Raw genomic sequence first — 24,699 nt, 5'->3', positions numbered from 1 at the left:
GATCCCGGCCATGAAAGCCTTCGACAACACAAAGCTGAAAGAACCAAACATAACTTCAAAAGTTTCATGAAGCTTGAAAGATATATCCCTTCCCCCAATATGTACATATCTCAGTATTTTGGGACTAACAACAGTAGGAACAATTTCTTTGAAGAACTTGTGAAACTACAGTATATGTTTACAATAGGTTTTCCTATCATGAGTGTTCTGTTGAATATTCAAATATTTTTTTCTGTTACTCAGCAGGACCACTGTACAATTTGGCTACAGATTACCTTTTTATGGAGTTCTGCTTTTGCCATGAAGCCAGCTCAGTTACCTATCTCCCGAAGGAAGCCTTTTATAGCTGCCTGGAATGCACCAACCGATCACTGTTCTATCAGATACAATGTGACAATTAACTTGAAAATGTTCCATGTGATTGGGAGCCCATTTGCCAAAGCAAGAGGACAAAATGTGACTATTTTTTATGTCAACAGGCTGGGATATTATCCATGGTACACTTCACAGGACGTTCCAGTGAATGGTGGCCTACCTCAGAATTTCAGCTTGCAAACACACCTGGAAAAAGCTAGTGAGGACATTAATTACTACATTCCTGATGAAGATTTCACAGGCTTAGCAGTCATAGACTGGGAACACTGGAGGCCTCAATGGGAACGCAACTGGAACACAAAAAATATTTATAGGAGACAGTCGAGGAAATTAATTTCTGCAATGCAACAAAATGTATCAACTAATGCTCTTGAACATTTAGCCAAATTTTCTTTTGAACAATGTGCTAAAGCTTTCATGAAGGAGACAATTGAGCTGGGAATTAAAAGCAGACCAAAGGGACTTTGGGGATACTATTTATATCCTGACTGCCACAATTATAATTTCCACGACCAGAACTACACTGGTTCTTGTCCAGAAAGTGAAGTTTTGCGGAACAATGAACTATCATGGCTGTGGAACAGCAGTGCTGCTCTGTATCCTTCCATCGGTATCAAGAAATTCCTCGGGAACAGTGAAAACATATTACGCTTTTCACAGTTTAGAGTGAATGAATCTATTAGAATTTCTTTTATGACATCACATGATTATGCTCTCCCAGTGTTTGTGTATACTCGATTAGATTACAGAGATGAACCCTTGCTATTTCTTTCCACGGTAAGCCATATGGGGAATAGATGCAACTTCTACTTTAGAGCGATTGTAGTAATTAAAGTAAATGAGTTCTGAAGCGGGAAGAAAAAGATACTTGATCTCTGGGTTGTTGTGAGTCTTTCAGGCTTACTTGACCTCTGCTGAGATTTCATTAGCTGAAAGTAAACTAACAACTATTTCTCAGCCTCAGTTGCCTACTTGTGGCATAATACTGTACTACAATGGTTCCCTACCTTTGGTCCTCCAGATGGTTGGATTTTCAATTCCTAAAAGCCCTAGTCAGCTTGGCCAACTGTTTGGAATTGGGGAGCTAAAATCTAAAACACCCAAAGTCCAAAGCACCTGGGAATTGTGTCCTGATCTTGAACACAAAGTCTGGATAATTGTTCATATTACATCTGTCATCTACAGTAGAGTCTCACTTATTCAACGTAAAGGGGCCGGCAGAAGCTTGAATAAGCGAATATGTTGGATAATAAGGAAGGATTAAGGAAAAGCCTATTAAACATCAAATTAGGTTATGATTTTTACAAATTAAGCACCAAAACATCATGTTATACAACAAGTTTGACAGAAAAAGTAGTTCAATACGCAGTAATGCTATGTAGTAATTACTGTATTTACAAATTTAGCACCAAAATATCACGATGTATTGAAAACATTGACTACGAAAATGTGTTGGATAATCCAGAACATTGGATAAGCGAGTCTTGGATAAGTGAGACTCTACTGTATTTAGAATATTGAGGAAGATCAATATATAAATGCTAAACACTTTTTCACAGAACAAAGACATATAAAATGGACAGTATTCCTGGGTAACTGAGTTAAAGTCTTATTTGACTAAAAGTACTGTGTAAGCAATAGGTATCAGTTGGATGTTGAAGACTTTTAAGGGTGAGTTTAACTGACGTGGGTTAATGGTATTGTGGAACATATAGAACAAATTAATAGTAAACTGGAAGTGAATATACAATAACATATAATAATAATCTGAACAGTGTACTTATAACATGTACTTTTGCAAAATGTAGTGATCACTGCCAATTTGTATAGCTTTGATTATAGAAATTCTTGGTGGAGAAGACTATGACTTTTGGTGATGACAGCTATACACTATCTCTAACATAGTGGACCAACTGTAGTCGAAAATTTCTTGGAATGATCACCTAGATTTTAGGGATTCAGTGCTACCAATATGTCGAGGGCATCAAATTCTTTCTCTCCTACCTGTTCCAAGGAAGCTATTTCAGTACTGAACCAGTATATATTGTTGGTGATGGGTTGGATCAAGGCAAACAAATTGACATTTGATTCAAAGGTTCTAATTTAATTCGAAGTGCTGGCTTTAGCCTATACAGCCCTAAATGGTTCCAGCCCAGCTTACCTGTCCGAACCATCGCAGAGATTAAGATCATCTGAGGAGGCCCTGCTCTCGGTCCCACTTTCTTCACAGGCACGATTGGTGAGGATGAGAGACAAGGCCTTCTCAGTGGTGGCCCCTCGTCTATGGAACTTCCTCCCCAGAGACATTAGGTCACCCTTTCCCTCTTGATCCTCCATAAGAGAGTAAAAATGTGGCTCTGTGACCAAGCCTTTGGAGAATCTGTGCTATAAATAGATATGGATTGACGTGTATTGACTATAGGAATGGCCCCAATTATGCTTGTGGATTATGTGATTACTTGTGATTGTATGGTTTTAAATGTCTCTAATTGTTTTAATTGTATTTTATTATTCTATTTTAAATGTCTATTTTAATTTTGTATTGGTTTTTAAGGCATCAAATAGCTGCCTATGTGTAAAGCCGCGTTGAGTCCCCATTGGGGTTGAGAAAGGCAGGATAGAAATATAAATAAATAAATAAATAAATAAATAATAGTTTGATGGATACTCTTTGCTTCCCTTTCACCAACAAAGTCCTTTGTACTCAAACAGGCTTTTCATAATTCATTGGCCAAGAAGAGTTATTTTTATAAGGTGTGTGCTTTGTTGTTAGTTTATTATACTTTAAAAAAAAATAGTATTTTAATGTATTATTTGTAGAGCAAAACTATTTGATCTTTACCAAAAGAAATCTGAAGATTTTCTCATGACCATCAAATCAGCAAATTGAAACTGAAATGAGAAAAACCTTTGCTAATAATGTGTTGCACCCCAGGACTAGAAACCCCTATGACCACAGCACCAAACAAGAGTCCAGAGTATAAGCAAAGAATTTATTGTAAAAAATAAATAAAGAAAGGAAAAATCAGGAATAAGAATAGAAGATGTATAATCCAGGAAAGGGTCAACAATAGTTGATAACCACGCAGTAATCCAAATGTATCATGTGTGATGACCCATGGGCCTTGTAGTCCTGCTCAGGACATTGTAATTCCTGATGAAGATGAAAACTTGGGTTTTTTACCTTCCCAGTCTGAACTGGATTCCTCTCAGCCAGATCTTTCCCAGGCAGATCTGGGAACCTTGCACCTGCAAGAAAGTTGTCTCCCAGAAGTATGTCAAACAAGCCCAGAGCCTACTTCTCCCGTATTCTTGCGCCGGGAGTTTTGTAAACAACAGAGAAGTTTGGATTCAGCTTCGCGCAGGAGTGCGAGGATTGCAGCTAAGAATGTGGCCAATTAAGACTGCTTCTCGTGAGAATCTTTGGGGAGTCTCACATCTGGTCTCAGAGTTAGCTTTCGGTTCTGATTCCCAGAGAACTGCTTCGGCGGGAAGCTAGACTCTATTTAGGTGTTTTACCCGCGTAGTAACTTCGCGGAGTCAATTCGTCAGCCTACGGAGCGAGTTGTGTCTGGACAGCGCGCTCCGGTTCAAGCCTCGCTCCTGCTCAAGCCTTGCCTTGCTATCCAGCCTTCGCCTTGCTTCCCAGCCTTTGTTTATCTACGGACTTTGCCTTGTTTCCCAGGATCAATCCTTGCCTTGTTCCACGGATTTATCAAGTTATTCCACGGACCTTGTTCTTGTTCTTAGTTACCTTGTTCCACGTTCAAGCCTTGTTTCAAGTATCAAGTTATTTCCTAGCCTCGCTCAAGTTTCATGGACTAAAGGACCTTGTCATCTCCCCTCACTTTGCTTGGCAAAGTGAGTGTTTCGGTTATTGGATTACAACTTTGGACCTTAATATTTCTTATTGGACATTGCTTTTTTGGACTAATTCTGACCTTTCCTGAAAGGTCTAATTCTGGACTATTTTCTACACTTGTTTTTATTAACTTTATATATTCCTACAATAAAGATATTAGATAGATTCTGGCCTCTGTGTATGGTTATTGGTGCTCTGCAGCCTGGGTCGTGACAGTTTGACTCCGCCACCCTAAGCACCAATTAACCTCGGCCAGAATGTCTACCGGAACCGTACCTGGGCCGAGCGGCCAGCCGATTACCTACACCATCGACAAGGAAGAGGTGGACCGAATCCGTGATAAGCTCAATGCACAGGATGGAGAAATAAGGGGTTTGAAGGAACGCGGAGTTCGTCTTCCGGCCATGGCGTTGCCAACCAAGTTTACTGGAGAAGCTTCTAAGGTTCATGTCTTCCGTCGCCAATGTCAAGCTTATCTGGAGGCCCGTGCTGCCGAGTTTCCCCAAGAAGACATCAAAGTGGCATGGGTTTACAGTCTTCTAGACGGGCCAGCGGCCAGCTGGGCGACGGCACTGTTCGACCAAGCCTCTCCACACCTAAGATCAGCGCAACACTTCTTGGACCACCTCAAGGAGACTTGGGGAATCGAGGACAATTTGGAGGCAGCCGGTCACAAACTCCGTCGCCTTTTCCAAGGAGACAGACCTATGTCTCAGTATATAGCCGAGTTCCGAGTGCTGGCCCACAACACCGGCTGGAACGATGTAGCCCTCAGGGGACAATTCCGGGAGGGTCTCAACATTGAAATGCTGGAAGAAATCTCCAAGGTGGATCCTCCCCAGACCCTCGAGGCACTCATTGATCAATGTTTACGGGCTGAAGTCATGATTGCCAACAGGAAACAGTGGGTTCGAGGCCAGGGCAGTAGAGCCGGGGCAAAACCCCCCGCTCCCGCCAGCGTTCAGCCACGTCCGGTGTGGAGACCCCCACCGCCAACCCCATACCCCAGAGGAGGCGAGGAGGTGCCGATGCAGTTGGGCAATGTGCGTCCCAGACTAGATGCCGCCGAGAAGGCCCGTCGTCAACGCTTAAACCTCTGCTGGTACTGCGGGAACGGGGGCCACTTCGCCAGAGAGTGCCCAGCCAAAGGGAAGCCTGCCGCCCGTCTTGCGGCGGCGTCCTCCACGGAGACGAAGGCGTCTGAGCCGACTGGCACACAGCCGGCGGGGGAAGCCAACGACCGGGTGTAGAGGGGCTCGCCAACCCGGTCAAAAAATCCATCCAAGAGCCGCCAACCGGGGTCCTGTTCCTTCTCGTGGTCACATTATGGTCAGCAAAAAGGGGACCCGTCATGATCCACGCCATGATAGACTCTGGAGCTACCAACAATTTCATCGATAGAGAGTATGCCGACTCTCTGGGATTACAATATCATGATTTCAAGAATGCCCGTGTGGTGCAAGCCATAGACGGCCGTCCCCTCAAGACGGGCCCCGTAAGTCAGTGGTCGGAACCCACCAGGATGTGGATAAGGGAACATATGGAAGAGATTTCCTTCTTTGTTACCGAGGTCCCCCATTTCCCTGTGATTTTGGGAATTCCATGGCTGACTCTCCACGACCCTAACATCTCCTGGTCCAACAGAGAACTGCAGTTTGCTTCACCGTACTGCCAAAACCATTGCCTCGTAGCCAAGGTATGCCATGCCACAGACACCGAGCCCATCATCACCTTGCCAAAGAAGTACTCCGAGTATTGGGATGTATTCAATGAGAAAGAAGCCGAAAAATTACCCCCACATAGACCTTATGACTGTGCCATTGACTTGGTGGAGGGGGCCCCGATCCCGCGAGGGCATCTCTACTCCCTGACTGAACCAGAGCAAGAAGCTCTCAGGGAATTCCTAGAGACAAACCTTCGCAAGGGATTCATCAGACCCTCTCAATCCCCAGCCGCCTCCCCAGTGATGTTTGTGAAGAAGAAGTCAGGGGAACTACGCTTGGTGGTGGACTACAGAGCATTGAACAATATCACCAAGCGGAACAGCTATCCCCTGCCTTTAATCTCGGATCTACTGGATCGGCTTCGAGGAGCCAAGGTTTACACCAAGCTGGATCTTCGGGGGGCTTACAACTTAGTTCGCATCAGGGAAGGGGACGAGTGGAAGACCGCCTTCCAGACCAAATTCGGATTATTTGAGTCCCGAGTTATGAATTTCGGTTTATGCGGAGCCCCCGCAACGTTCCAGCATTTTGTCAATGACATTTTTCAGGACTATCTAGACAGGTTCTTGATAATCTACCTGGACGATTTTTTGGTGTTTTCCAGATCACAATCAGAACATGAGAACCACGTCAAAATGGTGTTACAACGATTGCGGGATCATGGACTTTATGCCAAGCTGGAAAAATGCGCTTTTGATCTACAAGAGGTAGATTTCCTTGGTTACCGCATCTCGCCTCTAGGGCTTTCCATGGATCCAGCCAAAGTTTCAGCAGTATTGGAATGGCGGGCGCCAACTAACAAGAAAGAGGTGCAGCGTTTCTTGGGGTTCGCGAACTATTACCGCAAGTTCATTCCAGATTTTGCCCGCTGGTCCGACCCCATCACTAGCTGCATCCGTGGAAAGCAGCCTTTCCGCTGGACTGATCAAGCAGAGAAAGGGTTCCAGCAACTAAAGAAACTATTCACCTCCCAGCCAATTCTACAGCACCCAAATCCTGGAACCCCTTTTGTGGTGCAAGCGGACGCCTCTGATGTGGCAATTGGGGCTGTACTCTTACAACCGGTGGGAGATCACCTCCACCCCTGTGCCTTTTATTCTCGTCAACTAACCACACCAGAGAGGAATTACACCATTTGGGAAAAAGAACTACTGGCCATAAAGGCAGCCTTTGAAACTTGGAGACATTGGCTAGAAGGGGCCAAATTTCCCATTGAAGTCCACACTGATCATCGTAATCTAGAACATCTAAGAACTGCCCGCAAACTAAATCAGAGGCAGCAACGTTGGGCTTTATTCTTTGAACGTTTCAACTTCCAGATCCATTATGTGACCCCAGCCCAAACCAAGCAAGCAGACGCCCTGTCACGTAAACCGGAATACGCTGCAGGACGCAAGGAGACCTTTGAATCCCAACTGCTACAACCTGAGAACTTTGCCACGCTCACGGTGGGGAACACCAAATCCATTCCCATTGGTTCAACTTCCCCTACTCCAGGACCCATCTGTGCTCAAGAAATCAGGCTAGTCAGCAAGCAGATGCCTGGGCGCAGGACCAACTTCGCCAAGGTCTGCATTTCCCCTTTTCGCTTAAAGATGGGCTGCTCTGCTATAGAAATCATGTTTATATCCCACCCGGACCGGGCAGGGAAAAAGCGCTTCGTCTGTGTCATGACTGCAAACCAGCAGGACACTTCGGACTATTTAAAACTATGCATTTGATCCTAAGGGATTTTTGGTGGCCCAAGATCCGCAAGGATGTGGAAAAATATGTCAACACCTGCCCAGTATGCCAGCGCTCCAAGATACGAAGGGAGAAGCCCTCAGGGCTTTTACACCCCCTTCCTACCCCATCTCGCCCATGGGAAATAATTTCCGCGGATTTCATCACTGACCTACCACCTTCCTGTGGATTCACCACGATCTTAGTGGTGGTGGACCTATTCACCAAGTTAGCCCATTTCATTCCCTGCGAAGGCCTCCCCACGGCCAAGGAAACTGCGGATCTATTTCTTCAACATGTCTTCAGACTACATGGATTGCCCAAGAGTTTAGTCACAGACCGTGGATCTCAATTCACCTCTCGTTTTTGGAAGGCACTACAAAAACTATTGGGCATAGACTCTCGCTTATCTTCAGCTCATCATCCCCAAACAGATGGGCAAACGGAGCGCACCAATGCCACTTTGGAGCAGTATCTTCGCTGTTATGTAAACTATCAACAGGACAATTGGGCTTCTCTGTTACCACTGTCTGAGTTTGCCTACAACAATGGAGTTCAAGCTTCTACAAAAGAAACGCCGTTCTTTGCAAACTACGGCTTCCATCCACGTTTCTTTCCCCCTGTCATTGAAACTTCAGAGGTTCCCGCAGCAGAGGATTGGCTGCAGGAACTCACAGCGGTGCAACAACTTTTGCTCCAGCAACTGGACCAAGCCAAGGAGGACTATAAACGCCACGCTGACAAACATCGCCAGCCGGGCCCTGAAATCAAGGTAGGAGATCGGGTTTTCCTGTCCACTCGCTTTCTGCCCTCCCACCGCCCTTGCCGGAAGTTAGATGCCCGTTTCATTGGTCCCTATCCAGTGGTGGCGCAATTAAACCCCGTGACTTTCAAACTCCAACTTCCGCGTTCAATGCGCATTCACCCAGTGTTTCACCGTTCCCTGCTCCTTCCGGCGGATGGTGTGCGACCTGATACAGACCAACCGGCCCCCCCTCCTGTTTTGATGAATGGGGAGGAGGAGTTCGAGGTTGAGGACATTTTGGATTCTCGCTTTCACCGCCGCCGCCTACAATATCTCATTGACTGGGTGGGTTTTGGCCCTGAGGAACGCTCTTGGGAAGACGCCTCCACAGTCCATGCTCCTGATCTAACCCGTCGCTTTCATCAGACCTATCCCACCAAACCGCGACCTCGCACCTCGGGGAGAGGGCCCCAGTTTGGGAGGGGCCTTGAGGAGGGGGATAGTGTGATGACCCATGGGCCTTGTAGTCCTGCTCAGGACATTGTAATTCCTGATGAAGATGAAAACTTGGGTTTTTTACCTTCCCAGTCTGAACTGGATTCCTCTCAGCCAGATCTTTCCCAGGCAGATCTGGGAACCTTGCACCTGCAAGAAAGTTGTCTCCCAGAAGTATGTCAAACAAGCCCAGAGCCTACTTCTCCCGTATTCTTGCGCCGGGAGTTTTGTAAACAACAGAGAAGTTTGGATTCAGCTTCGCGCAGGAGTGCGAGGATTGCAGCTAAGAATGTGGCCAATTAAGACTGCTTCTCGTGAGAATCTTTGGGGAGTCTCACATCTGGTCTCAGAGTTAGCTTTCGGTTCTGATTCCCAGAGAACTGCTTCGGCGGGAAGCTAGACTCTATTTAGGTGTTTTACCCGCGTAGTAACTTCGCGGAGTCAATTCGTCAGCCTACGGAGCGAGTTGTGTCTGGACAGCGCGCTCCGGTTCAAGCCTCGCTCCTGCTCAAGCCTTGCCTTGCTATCCAGCCTTCGCCTTGCTTCCCAGCCTTTGTTTATCTACGGACTTTGCCTTGTTTCCCAGGATCAATCCTTGCCTTGTTCCACGGATTTATCAAGTTATTCCACGGACCTTGTTCTTGTTCTTAGTTACCTTGTTCCACGTTCAAGCCTTGTTTCAAGTATCAAGTTATTTCCTAGCCTCGCTCAAGTTTCATGGACTAAAGGACCTTGTCATCTCCCCTCACTTTGCTTGGCAAAGTGAGTGTTTCGGTTATTGGATTACAACTTTGGACCTTAATATTTCTTATTGGACATTGCTTTTTTGGACTAATTCTGACCTTTCCTGAAAGGTCTAATTCTGGACTATTTTCTACACTTGTTTTTATTAACTTTATATATTCCTACAATAAAGATATTAGATAGATTCTGGCCTCTGTGTATGGTTATTGGTGCTCTGCAGCCTGGGTCGTGACATCATGTGAATTCCAAGGTAATATAGTCCAGGAATAACCAGAAAGTCACAAATATAGCATAAGTCCACAAGCAAAAGTGTATGTAATAAAACTTGAGCAAGAATACAAAATGAGAACATAGAAAGCCTCCAGAATATTTGAATGTAAAACCAAGGCTTGACTTGAAACAAGAACCAGAGAACTCAGACCTAGTTTCTCCCTTGAACGCTATGTTGTCTGAACTAACTCTTAGGCAAACAACTTGCCAATTAATAAACACCCATGAAGTCATTTTGTTTCCCAAAAAATCTCTCAACTTTCCCATGTAGGCGCTCTCACCGGAGCTGCCTAGTTTCTGCTCTAATCTGTAAACAAAGACTACATAGCTCCAGGTGTGTTTCCCTGGGAGCCTTCCATATCACTTGGCTCTTTGCCCAAGTGCAGTTTCTGATTTCTCTAACTGACCTTGAAGTCCTGCACTTTCTGAATCAGATTCTTCCCAGAGAGAAACATCATTTCTCTGACTTGAATCTTCCTTACTTTGTGCCCCAGGGAATCTCACAGGAAATTCCACAATTTTCTCTAAGCCATCAGTGAACCCATCAGCCTCAGGCACTACTGCAACATAATGTAAAACTGATGGACTCTAAAACATCAACTACTGTATATACATTGACCTAAGGCAGCAGTTCTCAAAGTGTGCTTTGCTGAGCCCTCAGGGGCTCAGTGCTTTCCTCCGCTTCCTCTCTTCCCTCTCTACCTCCAGACTTTCCCTCCTCGTTCCTGCTCCTCCCCCTCCCTTGCTGCCAAAAGCCCTTTCCGTCCACCTCCCTTGCCACCCAGATTAGTTTCCTCTCACTTTCCTTGCTTTCAAAATAAGGAATCAAACACCATCAAAGCACCCTCCCACTGTTCAGGGCGTGTTTTGGTTGTGTTTTTCTTGCATGGCAGAAAGCAGTTCAACTGGTTGGCCCTGCTATTATTATTATTATTATTATTATTATTATTATTATTATTATTATTATTATTATTATATGACACAGCAAACAAGATAGATATGCTGGATTTCGTATCACAAAATCACAAGTCGAACACTTCCCAAGTGTCTAGGACTGTGTGATGTATTTTCGGATGATGAGCGCAGATCCCAGCAGGGTGGCCTTTTGCAGTTGTCAGATCGTAATTTTGTCAATATTTATTGTTTCCAAATGCTGGCTGAGATATCTTGGCACGGCACCCAATGTGCCGATCACCACCGGGACCACCTGTACTGGTTTCTGCCAGAGTCTTTGAAGTTCAATCTTGAGGTTCTGATAGCGGCTGAGTTTTTCCTGTTGTTTTTTGTCAATGTGACTGTCACCTGGGATGACAACATCAATGATCCAAACCTTTTTCTTTTCCACAACTTTGATGTCTGGTGTGTTGTGTTCCAGAACTTTGTCAGTCTGGATTCGGAAGTCCCACAGTATCTTTGCGTGTTCATTTTCCAATACTTTTGCAGGTTTGTGGTCCCACCAGTTCTTTACTGCTGGGAGCTGGTACTTGAGGCATAAGTTCCAATGAATCATTTGGGCCACATAGTTGTGCCTCTGTTTGTAGTCTGTCTGTGCGATTTTCTTACAGCAGCTGAGGATATGATCAATGGTTTCGTTGGTTTCCTTGCACAGTCTGCATTTTGGGTCATCAGCTGATTTTTCGATCTTGGCCTTAATTGCATTTGTTCTGATGGCTTGCTCCTGGGCTGCAAGGATCAGGCCTTCTGTCTCCTTCTTCAGTGTCCCATTCGTGAGCCATAGCCAGGTCTTCTCTTTATCAGCTTTTCCTTCAATTTTGTCAAGGAACTTTCCATGCAGTGTTTTGTTGTGCTAGATGTCAGCTCTAGTTTGTAGTGCGGTTTTCTTGTACTGGTTTTTTGTCTGCTGTGCTTTGAGGAGTTTCTGATTTTTTACTTCAGTCAAAGCAGGTTCTTCACTTTGCTTTGCATATTCTGCCAGGGCATTTTCTTCTTCTTTGACTGCTTGTTTGACTTGTAAGAGTCCTCTGCCCCCTGATCTTCTAGACAGATATAGCCGGTCAACATCACTGTGAGGGTGATTATTATTATTATTATTATTATTATTATTATTATTATTATTATTGGTGTTGTTACTACCACCACTACTACTACTACTACAACAACAACAAAGGCTGATTTGCCATTTCTTGGGGGTGCTTTGATTGTGTTTTACTGCATGGTAGAAAGGGGTTCGACTGAATGGCCCTTCTAGGTCTTCCACTGAAATACTGTTAAGTTTATGTTGGTTAAAATTGTTCTTCATTTTAAATATTGTATCATTCTTTCTTACATTTTTTATACTACAAACAAGATATGTACAGTGTGCATAGGAATTTGTTCATGTTTTTAAAAATTAGTTCACACACTCTCCATCCATCTGCCAAATTTTAGTACCTGTGTAGTTGGGTCCATAGATACGCTAATCAAACTTTTTCTTCTTTCCATTGTAGCAAGATCTTGTTAGCACTATTGGAGAAAGTGCAGCTTTGGGAGCTGCAGGAATTGTTATCTGGGGAGATATGAATTTAACTTCATCGGAGGTAAGCCGATGCTTTGATTCTAACTTGATATTTGTTTAATGCACTAGAAAGAATTTCTACTATATGCTACCCGGTTTTATTTTCCTTATAGCTTGAGCAGAATTCTATCTGACAACTCATTCACAGGCAGCCGATCAAGACCATAAATTCACATCAATTTCCTCATGACAGGGCTGACAATATCCATATAGGTCACCAACAATACTAGAATAGCCAGTGATTGATTCAGGGGATTGGAATCAGTGTTTTGAACAACTATTATACTTTTAAAAATATTATGAGGGAGCTGCATTGGCCATGCAGAAAAACATAACAAAATCCAAAATTTGCAAAACAGATGTACCTTTTTGGGGCCAATTACAAAGCATAAAAGATATCATGCAAGCCTTTGAAGCTTCAATAAATTCTTCATCAGGTAAAGATGTCAAAAATCATACAAGAGAAGAAAGATGATGAGGTTATAGTAGCAGGTCTGCATTTTGTCTCAAATGTTACAGTGTTGTTACTTAAAATGGTATTGTGGGATCTCAAGGCAAGCAGAACTACTGCTTTTCTTGATTGTGTGAGGATTAGGGACAAAGAGCATTTAAATAAAGGTAATATTTCAACTTTATTAACAGCAGAAAAATGACTTCCCTTGAGATCCAGCTGTTTCTGTCCTGTGTTAAATTTACTGTCCCTTTATTGGGTAGAGAATGTTGAATTCCTCAAGGAATTTCTGTACTGCTATTATCTGGAACAAACTTTAAATGTTGTATATGTAAAAGCCTGTAGCCCAGTGGTTATCAGCCAGTGGGTCCTCAGATGTTTTGGCCTTCAACTACCAGAAATCCTAACAGCTGGTAAAGTGGCTGGGATTTCTGAGAGTTGTAAGCCAAAACACCTGGCGTTCCACAGGTTGAGAACCACTGTGTTAAATGGATACTCTATTGTCTATGACAGGGGTCCTCAAACTTTTGAAGCAGAGGGCCGGTCCACAATCCTTCAGACTGTTGAGGGGCCGAATTATCATTTGGAAAAAAAATACAAACAAATTCCTATGCATACTATACATGTCTTCTTTGTAGTGCAACAACAACAACAACAACAACAACAACAACGAAAGAACAATACAATATTTAAAAATGAAAACAATTTTAACCAACATAAACCTATCAGGATTTCAATGGAAAGTGTGGGCCTGCTACTGGCCAATGAAATAATCAAGTTAATTAGGATTGTTGTTGTTGTGTGCCTTCAAGTCATTTCAGACTTTGGCTGAGCCTAAGTCTAAAATTCTTCTGCCAACCTAGCAGTTCGAAAACATGCAAATGTGAGTAGATCAATAGGTACCACTCCTGCGGGAAGGTAACGGCGTTCCATGCAGTCATGCTGGCCACATGACCTTGGAGGTGTCTATGGACAATGCCGGCTCTTTGTCTTAGAAATAGAGATGAGCACGAACCCCCAGAGTCAGACACGACTGGACTTTACGTCAGGGGAAACCTTTACCTTTAAGAGCTATGGAACTCGCTATATTTCATTAAATAATCATTTATTTCATGAAGGAACTCTCAGAATAATAGTTCAGTGGAAGCATTTGAGATACCTAACTGAAGTTCTAACACTCTACCCAAATTTTGAAATTGCAAGCCTGTTTAGGGAGTCATGACAGCTAAAATGGAATAAAAAACAAGCTTTCATGTAATCATGCTTACAGTTACCATTTTTTCAGAAGTCTTTTGTAACTTCTACAAAAACACATTTTTAAAATTAGTATTTAAGAATGCTTGGATATGTAGGATACATAGGAAAGAATATGGGTCTGACTGTTCTTCCTTGATACTCCCCCTCCCCAAGTGATCTGAGTTATATTGTCAGAGGTTCTTTGGATTTTGATCTCCAATGATCTCAGCCTTTTGTCAAGTACAGTTGGTCTCATTCTTCTCAGCAACCCATATTAGCCACCACCACCACCACTCTAATAATAATAATAATAATAATAATAATAATAATAATAATAATAATATCTCAGCCGGCATTTGGAAACAATAGACATTGACAAAATCACAATCTGCCAACTGCAAAAGGCCACCCTACTGGGATCTGCGCGCATCATCCGAAAATACATCACACAGTCCTAGACACTTGGGAAGTGTTCGACTTGTGATTTTGTGATACGAAATCCAGCATATCTATCTTGTTTGCTGTGTCATAATATAATAATAATAATAATAATAATAATAATAATAATAATAATAATACTTTATTTTTCTATCCCGCTACTATCTCCCTGAAAGGACTCGGGGCAGCTAACATGAGGTGATGCCCAAAACAAAACAGAATAAAGCAGTTCAACGAATATCAAAATAAAAACAGTAATAACATAAATCAAATAAAATAGACAATTTAAACATTTAAAAAATACAATAAAACACATATAATCAGAACAAATGAGTAATAATACAACATCAGCCACTGAAGATAAAAGGGGTCGGGCATATAAAACACAATATCCAAAGCTTTAATAAAGTGCATAAACAAGTGTCAGAGAGTCAACTGGGATAATATGGGATAAGGTAAGGTAGGAAGGGATAAAAGTGCTATCCTCTTGCAATAGCGTCCAAAGCCCTTTGTTTTGCTCTTCTTCTATCTGTCACTAAATGTGACACATATATCTAATTTCCTCTTCCTTTCATTGGTGACCTTATCTTACTCCCCTTTTCTTTGTACAGCAATAATACAGAGTATTATTTATTCATTTACGACATTTATACTTCTCCTTTCTCAAGGGAACTCAAGGCGGCTTTACACATTGGCAACTATTAGATGCCTTAAAAAAGTGTGCAATTAAAATAAACATTTTAAAATAGAATTATAAGATACATTAAAGCATTTAAAACAATATCATCACTATTAATCTGCATTTGTTTTCAAAAAAGCATCCACATTAATGTCTTGTAGCATAAAAGGATGAAAGAAAGAAGGAGGAAGAGGAAAAAAGGAAATATTGCTCCATCTTTAAGTCCAATTGGCTTTTTTGCATGAGCTTTCATGGATAGGAAAGTTATTCAGATGTAGTAAACGAAAAATATTAAGAGTTTATGGTGACTCTAAAACCCTATTATGTTATTTTCTAGGGCTGTTGGTAGACCCTCAGACTTTAAAGATTGTGTGTGATTCCATTTCCCTCAATAGGGAAATGGACTCCTATCTGTCTAATAGATTTTGCCTGTTGCTTCACTCAAAATCCTGGTTAAGTTGACACTACTCTCATATGCCAACATCAATTTTTAATTCATTTGCTGCTACGCAATATCTTCCTTTTTAATTGGATTAACTGGTAGTAGAAACATCAAGATTTGAGAATAAACATTTACATTTTTAAAAGTTATAATGTTTCTAATAAATAATTCTTCTTAATTTTTTTGGGACAAGAAAACCATCTGGATTCTATTTTACTACACAATAATACAGACAGTACTAGAAACAATTTCATGAGATTTGTAATGGCTGACTTTCCTTTTTGCTCTTTCTAGGTTAACTGCACAAAAGTGAAGCAATTCATTGCTTCTGAACTAGGTGTCTACATTGTCAATGTAACCAAAGCAGCAGAGGTTTGCAGCTGGCATCTTTGTCAGAACAATGGGAGGTGCATCCGAAGAAACTGGAAAGCTTTAAACTACCTTCATTTAAATCCTCGCAACTTTCAGATAGAGATCTCAGAAGACCAGGGATTTACTGTGAGAGGAGAAGCATCATCTGCTGACCTTCAAATAATGACAGAGAAATTCACCTGCCATTGCTATCAAGGGTTTGAAGGAGAAAACTGCAAGAAAATTCAAACTGTAGATGGAGATCCAGGACTGCCAAGAGACATAGTCTTATGTGGAGTAGTAGTGACAATCCATTTGGGTTCCTTAATCCTTTTTAATCCCTGAGATTTCCATTTTGAAAATCAAACTACACCGAGCAGAGGAATAATAATAAAAAATAACAAAGATTTTCTCTCATTTCTAAGTAGCATGCACCAGAGAACAATGTGAGATAGAAGTTGACATATGCACAAAATCTGAGTCATAGCCAGCATTATTTATCAAGTTATTAGGGTGATTCCAAGAATGCTGCTCCTGTATGATAGCTTACCACTTCTTTATCATTAATAGACAAATGTTAGAAGTGATATTTAATAAGTACTTTAATAAGTAGACAGTAGAGCAAGGGCCGGGATAGAACTTCGAGGTTTTCAAAGTATTAATGCAGGACACATTTGGACACGTGCTTGAGATGGGATGATTCAGGTGAGGCAGGTTGTACAACGCTGCCTCAAAGCTCATAAAAGGCCCTTCTCTCTTAAGATCTCTGGGTTTTTGTGAGATCTCAAGACTTGTGGGAACACAAATGCTCATGCAAACCTCAAAATGGCAGACAAGTGATTATGAGATAACAATGTCAGGCCCCATCCACAAAAAACCAAATATCTCAAATAAAACAAAACAGAGGGGGAACTTGAGGGGTAGAGTATGTATCTCTCTAGGTAGCTTGGATTGCAGCTCTCATCAGTCCTAGGTAGCAAAGATATTGATGAGGGAGGATGGAAATTGCAGCCTCACAACACCAGGAAGTTCAATTTCTGCTTTATGGTCTAGAGACATTGCATGCACTTTGCCCTACCACCATAAACCATCAGTGATGCCCATGGATGTGGTGCAGTCAAGGCCTAAGTACAAAGATACCATATCTCATCACAAAATACTCACTTTCTCCCCCTTTTTAATCACAAGGAAAACATCTGCTTTTTTAAAAAAAGTCTTGCTTCCTAAAGGGAAAAAGGAGGAGGGATGATCCAGCCTTAAACAAGCTCCATTTCAGTTTTTAAAAAGAACTCAAAAAATGATAGAGCCATTTAGAGCTGATTTCCCCTTCCTTCCATTTTTCTTTCTCCAAATACAAGACAGTTTAAAAACTATAAAATTGAGTTCTCTGAAGCTTCACTCTTCCCTTCTCTCTTTTTCTTCCAAGGCAAGGCAGTTTACAAAACTTGGAATGGAGTTCTTTGGAGAAAGGAGGAAGGAGGGAAGATCAGAGTTCTAGAGACATCCATTTCAGGATTTTTAACTGTTGGAAGAAGGAGAAAGGAGAGAAAAGTGAAGTTTCAGAGACCTCAGTTTTGTAGCTTTTAAACTGCCTAGCCTTCAGAGAGAGAAGGAAGAAAGGGAAAAATCAATGTCAGATGCCTCAACCCCAAATCCTAGCAGACCATTAATCAACAGTCCAAGGTCAAGCTGATATATCAACAGATTTGCAAACATTAACACTATAGAGAAGCTAGATGTCAGTTCCACTCCGGTAAGCCAATTACTAGAATATTCAGAATACAAGGTTGAATCAGAATCTGTAACCTGAGTTCCAAGGTAAGTCCAGGGTTCAGGAACACAAGATAGCAAGAGTCCAAGGTTGTAGTTTCTCAAACTGATGTTGCAGCCAGCAACAAGATGCCACCCCTGAGCTCTTTAAATCCTAAATCAACAGGTGTTACCTGTTGCTGGCTGTTTTAGCTAATCTCAAGGATTTGCACAGCTGAGACCTCTCTCTTCACAGGTTCATAATAGCTGGAACAATTTACACTTCCTCAGTCTGCTCAAAGGAACTTGCACTTGTTCTGAAGGCTGAGAAGTAATAGCTCCTTCCATGGAAGTTTCTTTGAGGATTGGCTGAGGGAACTGCTAGGCTCCAGCTCAGGCACTGAGCCTTCCACCAATATCTCCTCATCCATGATTTTCAAGCTGTCCACAACAATCAGCCTCAAATGGAGGTGCACCTATGTGAGGAAAAAAAATACAATTTTGGCACCCAAAAATGGAGGTGCAACTATTATATAGTGGCAACTATTATGCAATGAAATACTGTATGTGTTTTCAGTTTCTCTGCACACACAAAGGTCATTTCTGATTGCCTAATATGAGGGTTATCCAGAAAGCAGATTACGTTTTGGAATTAAAAATGAACAAAGTATAGGTTAAAACATTTACCATATGCAGTTGAAAGCCACACCCAAATGCCACTTCTCATCAACATTCTGCTGGCCTGTTTCTGTTGGATAAGTGAGACTCTACTGTATTTGTCTTTTCTGAAAATTGATTGAAATAAATTCTACATCTAGAGTTTTTGACACACCTTTGTATTATTTTAACAAATATTAAAAATAGTACTGAACCATAAAGATTCTTCTCTTGTTAATACTCAGGGCCCAACAGCTTGCTGGAATAGAAAGGTATTACTCTGTCACTGAAAACCCAAGGAAGGAGGGATCTTAACTTTCTAGAGAGGGAGTTGTGAAAGCAGCCATGGAGAAGGCCTTCTCCTGCTCTCTCACCAAATATGACTGAGAAGGCAGTGGTATAGAGAAAAAAAATCAGGATCTCAGAGTTTAGGCAGGCCCATTTGGTAAAAAATTGTGTATGCAACATATAGTGTTCTGTCCTTGCTCCACATATTGCAGCCAATGAAACCTCTGCCCCAGTTCAGAGAGGCAGATAAATATGCTGGATACAGGCCAAATGTCTTGAATAATAACAGGCAATTATATGGGCTCTAATCAAGACAACCTAAAGGAACATTAAAGAGTGATGTCCTGACTTTGGTGGTTTCTAAGAAGTGGAGTAACAGATATCTGTCTTAGGCTTAGTTGCCCCTAGTGGCTTCTTTCAGTATGAGGTCACAAATCAGCTTTAGGTTTTAGATTGGACTTTAAAAAAGTGATTCAAGGTGCTGAAGCCTTTCTCTAATATTGGTTCCAAACTTGGATAGCATCTTCAGTATTCACCGCTCTACCGAGACAGAAGCCATCAGTTGCCATTGCTTAACTGAGGAGAGAGGTAAAAAAAAAAAGAGTATCAAGATATCATTGAATAGTAGACATCCATGTTGTTCTCCTGCCATCCATATCAGATCCTGCCTGCATGGTACACCAGCCAGATGGAAGATGAGGACCATGGATGGACTGTAGAAATACTTCCTTTGTGGATTAGAGGTGATGTAAGACATCATAAGGAAGAATTCTTGAAAAACACCCATGGCTTCTGCTAATGTCAGAGAAATGCAGCTCAATACAGATCAACATAAATAAAACTCTAATTGTATACATATGACAAAATATTTCTCCTGCTTTAAGCTATTTCAGAAAAAACTGGTGTGATGGGTAGAACAGCCTTCCAATTGTTACTTTTTAAGTATAGGAATTCTGAATTACCCTATTTCTAACTGGCTTGACACAAAATCCTTACACAGTTGAATTTGATATGAAGCAAATTACATTCACTTAGATTCTTAGGGCACTTCTAGCCAGTACCAAAATCCGTGCCAAAGTGGATTTAAGAAACCTGCTTGGGCATGGATTCCCATCTCCACTCCTCCCCAAAAAAACAGCTTTCCCAGGGAAGGTGGCTACATGCCATTCCGGTAACTATCGGGATGGCATACTGTCAGAACCCTGGCAGCAGGGCACCAATAACCTTACACAGAGGCCAGTCTCTATCTAATATCTTTATTAAAGAAATATATAAAATCAATAAAACAAGTGAAGAATATAGTTCAGAAGCAGACCTTTCAAATGAGGTCAAATATAGTCCAAAAATGTATTGTCCAATAAATGATATTAGAGTTCAAAGTTTTAATCCACTTGACCGAAACACACACTTTGCCAAGCAATAGTGTGGGGAAATAGCAGAGTCCTAGAGTCCAATGAAGCTTGACAACAAGGCTGGAAATAAACTTGATTCTTGACTAGATCCGTGACTGGAGACAAGGCAAAACATGAAGCATGAAGCAGGGTTCGTGGTAAAACCGCGAGGCAGGGCAAGGCTTGAAGCTTGATCCGGGAAGCAAGGAACTGGGATTACGAAGTCCACACACGATCTCTCTCCTGAAGCTGATCAATTGACTCCGCAAAGAATCCCTCGCGCCAAACACCTATATTGGGTCTCGTTTTCCCGCCAACAGAACTCTTTCCCTAGAGAACGAGAAGCGAAACCCAACTCTGTCCAGATGTGTGACTCCTTAGAATTTCCCAAGGGAAGCAGGCCTAATCAGCCATTTGTTTGGCAGCGATGCGTAAACTCCTCCGTTGAGCTTATCTGACTCCCCTTTCTCTGGAATAAGATTCTTTCCTGGGAAACAGAGGGGAGTTCTGCCCAAGGCCTGTTTGGCTGAATTCTTGAGGGCAAACATCAACATCCTGCAGGTGAAGGGACTCCGGCTCTTGCTGAACCGGCGAAAACCCCATGTTTTCCTCTTCATCTGCCACAATAGTACTAGGAACAGGACTACAAGGCCTATGAGTCCTCACACATACAGACATCCAGAAGTTCCCCAAAACAACCCTCGCTTCTTGCTCCCATTTCCTGGCACATCATTTCTTTGTGCCAGGAGGACTGAAGGAGTATCTTAATGGGGGCCAGGTATTTTTTTTTATTTTAGGGGTTGTTTTGTGGGGGACTGGGGAGGAGGGGTGGGTGCACCTACACTTTTAGGCTCCAGGAACTCAAAAAGTGCAAGAGGGCTGTGGGGATTAACCACACCGGGTAATTCCAGTTGGTCCTGGAACTACCCAGGGGTGAGTCCCCACAGGCCCAATATCCCATTAGACCCAGGCCTTAATAAATTTGGAATAACTAAGGTTATTCCAAATTAATTCGTTTTTACCGGAAGTGTCATTTGGACACCCTTGGTAAAAACCCAGACAGGTCATGGGATATGGGCCTGTCTGGATGGGCCTTTAGGTAAGTTAACTTACAACGTAGTAACTATGCTACACGGTTGTAGCAGTTTGTTATCAGGTTAATTACCATGGCTCCATGTTTCTATTTAAGAACTCGAAATTATTTCCTTGGGAACTCTACTTTATTCCATTGAATTACAGCACTATTGTTGTCTACAATTCTCTGTTCCTCACCAAACTCCATAGCCCAGGATTTCATAGGATACAACCAAGCCAAGTAAAGTGTATCAAACTACTGTAGTAGTGTACTGCAGACAGATACACTCATTTATGTTTTTACTCAAAAACAATACAATTGAGTTCAGTGGGACAAAAATAAAGTTTTCTATCCTTTCATTTCAATTATTATTTTTTTATTGTGTTCCTTTCTGCAAAGCCTTTCCGTAGAATTAAGATCTTCTACATATTTTGCTCAAGGGTATGCGATGAGGTATGCTGGTGTACAAAAGAAGCAGAAGGATAATGTTTTGAGGATCGATATAGAAAAAAAAATCTATGATCAACCTTAAAACATTTGAATAATACCACAGCAGTTTTCCCACTATGATATATATTCCCCCCTGACTCTTTGTGTAATTGGAAAGATTCTTACTAACTGTGAAATAAAAATTGATCTAATAAGAAGAGGAAAGATGAATACTTTTATGGCATAGCAAAATTATTTGGAATATTTCCAGTTTTTGTGGATGGAGTAAGGTCATTTAGTGTCTGCAACCTTCATAAATTAGGTCTGCAAGCTACAGTCAGTCTAATTGGAAGATTAATTAGCTGAAGATTAAATGGGATGTGACAATTATGTGTTTGGGTTTGATTAATGTTGTAAGTAAATTCAGTGTAGCAAATAAAATATTTATTGCACAAATTCATTTTTGAATATGATTTTAAAGCAAATAATGATAGAGATTGGTAAGATAGTATAAAATGCTAATGAAATAAAGTAGGCCTGGTTATTACACAGGTTAATTGAATGCAATTTTATTTACATGCAGTGTGTTTTGAAGATCAAAATGTACGTACAACACCCCTATTAAAACAGCTCCACTCGTTGCCAATAAGTTACTTCATTGCACTAGCCTTGGCCCAGCCTTTCATAGTTGTCTAGGCCCTCCCTGGAATCTTGTCGATTGATAGTTGAACCTCGCCTAATGGATCAGCATTGAACTGGTTTTAATTCTACATGAGTATGTTGTGTTAATAGTAATGTAGATGTTTTATTATGGTTGTGTTGTATGTTTTTGTAATTGAATGTAGTAAGTAGTAAACTTTTATTACGGTCAATGACCAGCTCATATGAATGTATGTAATTGAATGCTTTACCTATACTGGAAACTACCCCGAGTCCCTTTGGGAAGGTAGAGTGGTATAGAAATAAAGTTTTATTATTATTTATTATTATAAGATCATAAAATTGTGCAGGAAGACCTAGTGATGTCTAGAGAAGTGTTCTCTCTAGGCCATCAGCATGATTCTATGGAGGAGGAGAAATTAACATCACTGTTTGCGAGATGACTCCTGCCAACCTAGCAGTTTGAAAACATACCAATGTGACTAGATTAATAGGTACCGCTCCGGCAGGAAGGTAACGGCGCTCCATGCAGTCATGCCAGCCACATGACCTTGGAGATGTCTATGGACAACACCGGCTCTTCGGCTTAGAAATGGAGATGAGTACCAACCCCCAGAGTCGGTCACGACTGGACTTAACGTCAGGGGAAACCTTTACCTACCTTGCAAGAAGAACATTTATGGAACCAAGGGATACTATACAATTGAAGCAGATTTAACAGGATGATTGAAAAATATTATTTATCAAAAGTGGCAAATATTTCAGCTGCTGTTTTCCTTGGTGACGTCTGTTGGACTGTATATGTGAACTAAAAGTACTGTTGATGTTTTTTTCCCCCGAGCAGTCATTGGAAGAAGTCTCCTCCTGAAGGAAGAGAAATTAGAGATATATAAGTGTTACAGCTTAAGTGGAGGCATGCTTCTATTTTATCTAGGGAAAGAAAAACAAAGCAATTATCCATTTCCTAGTTAGGAATGCTCATTTACATAATATGTATCAAGTTTAAATGGCTGGTTTTATGAGGCCCAAGTTAATGCGTGAGCAGGACATGAACTGCTGAATGCCATTATACAAGTAATAAGCGATATTACAAAAAGCAATTAAAACATGAACATAAGAATTCATACCATTTACATTTTAAGCCTCATAATTGAAGGAATTGTGAACTGAATTAGTTTCCTTTCCTTTCCTGCTAAACTGTTTTTAATCTGGCAACACAAAAACCTGAGCAGGTCTTATCAGGCCCTCTTGAGGTCCCTTTGGTTTCAATAGAAGATGGTTATGATGTGCTTAATTTTATCACAGGAAACAACTGGCCTTTAAACTGAATAATTTTGACTGCAAAATTCTGAGTGTACTTTATAACTCAATGATAACAATCATTAGCCCAGTTGATGATTTGAACTCCTTGGTAGTCAAAAGGGCCAATGAGAAGATATTCTGTTCCAATTTACATGGATGGGAATCTATTATGAGTTCATATAACAATTAACGCCTAGGTTTTTGTTCCCATTTTTCATCGAAATGCACTAAATATATGAATTAGTTAATTTTATTATTTAATGCTGTTGTGAAGCCCAGAGACCCATCCAACTACACCTTTGCTACATCCTTGTTAAAAGTTCAGAACTGGTGTTATAACTTCAGAACTGGACAAAGTTTAGGCTTGAAGAAATTACTTTATGTGTTTGTTTTTAACTAGGACTCTAAGATTGACCAATTAGATCTGGCTGCACATAGAATGAAACCATTCCAGTAGATCTGTGTGTGTGTGTGTGTGTGTGAGTGTGTGTGTGTACACACACACACATATACAAACACATACATACAAGTTGTCGACATCGCAGTTACACATGTAACAAAAGAGTTCTCTTGAGAAAAAATTGTTTCTTCAGTAAAGACATTTGGAAGCAAATTCTGTTGTGTACACAAGACAGAAGGAAAATGCTTTTTTTTTTTTTTGCAAATCTGCCATTATTTGAAAGTCTATAGTCAGGGTTTTGATCTCTTTTTTAATGCTATTACACCAAACCCCACAGCTATCTATGCTTAAATATCGTTGGCTTTAATTTATTCTATGGATACATATGAAAAAGTGGATTGAAACCCATGAAACTTATGCTGATATATGGAATGTAGTATGAATGCAGTGTGATGCCACTTTAACGGTAATCGCTTAATGCTATAGAATCCTGAGATGTGTGTTTAGTAAGAAACCCGTATTATTTGGCAGAGAAGGCTAATGGCCTTGCAAAACTACAACTCCTACCAAATCTCTCTTAAAGGTGTTGCTAGATTTCTTCTTCCTCTCCCTTTTCTTTTTAAAAGTTAAAATGTCATCCTACCTAGCATTATAACCCATAAAGCCAGTGGTGCTTGCATCATGATAGACTTTCAACCC

The 24,699-nt window shown here is 41.3% G+C and overlaps 2 protein-coding genes across 7 annotated transcripts in view; both read left to right on the top strand.

The window, feature by feature from the left end:
* The window catches only part of asb15 (ankyrin repeat and SOCS box containing 15), a 388,284-nt gene that overhangs the window by 229,106 nt on the left and 134,479 nt on the right, over nucleotides 1–24,699 (top strand). The gene's annotated exons all lie outside the window — the stretch shown is intronic.
* Nucleotides 301–18,803, top strand: LOC100567658 (hyaluronidase-4). The gene is made up of 3 exons (XM_003221320.4): nucleotides 301–1,152; nucleotides 12,385–12,474; nucleotides 15,993–18,803. The coding sequence occupies exons 1-3, from the start codon at nucleotides 301–303 to the stop codon at nucleotides 16,392–16,394; spliced, it is 1,344 nt and encodes a 447-aa protein (XP_003221368.2). The 3' UTR covers nucleotides 16,395–18,803.

The sequence above is a fragment of the Anolis carolinensis genome, chromosome 5, assembly GCF_035594765.1.
Source record: "Anolis carolinensis isolate JA03-04 chromosome 5, rAnoCar3.1.pri, whole genome shotgun sequence".
NCBI lineage: Eukaryota > Metazoa > Chordata > Lepidosauria > Squamata > Dactyloidae > Anolis > Anolis carolinensis.
This window is presented reverse-complemented; position numbering and strand designations above follow the sequence as displayed.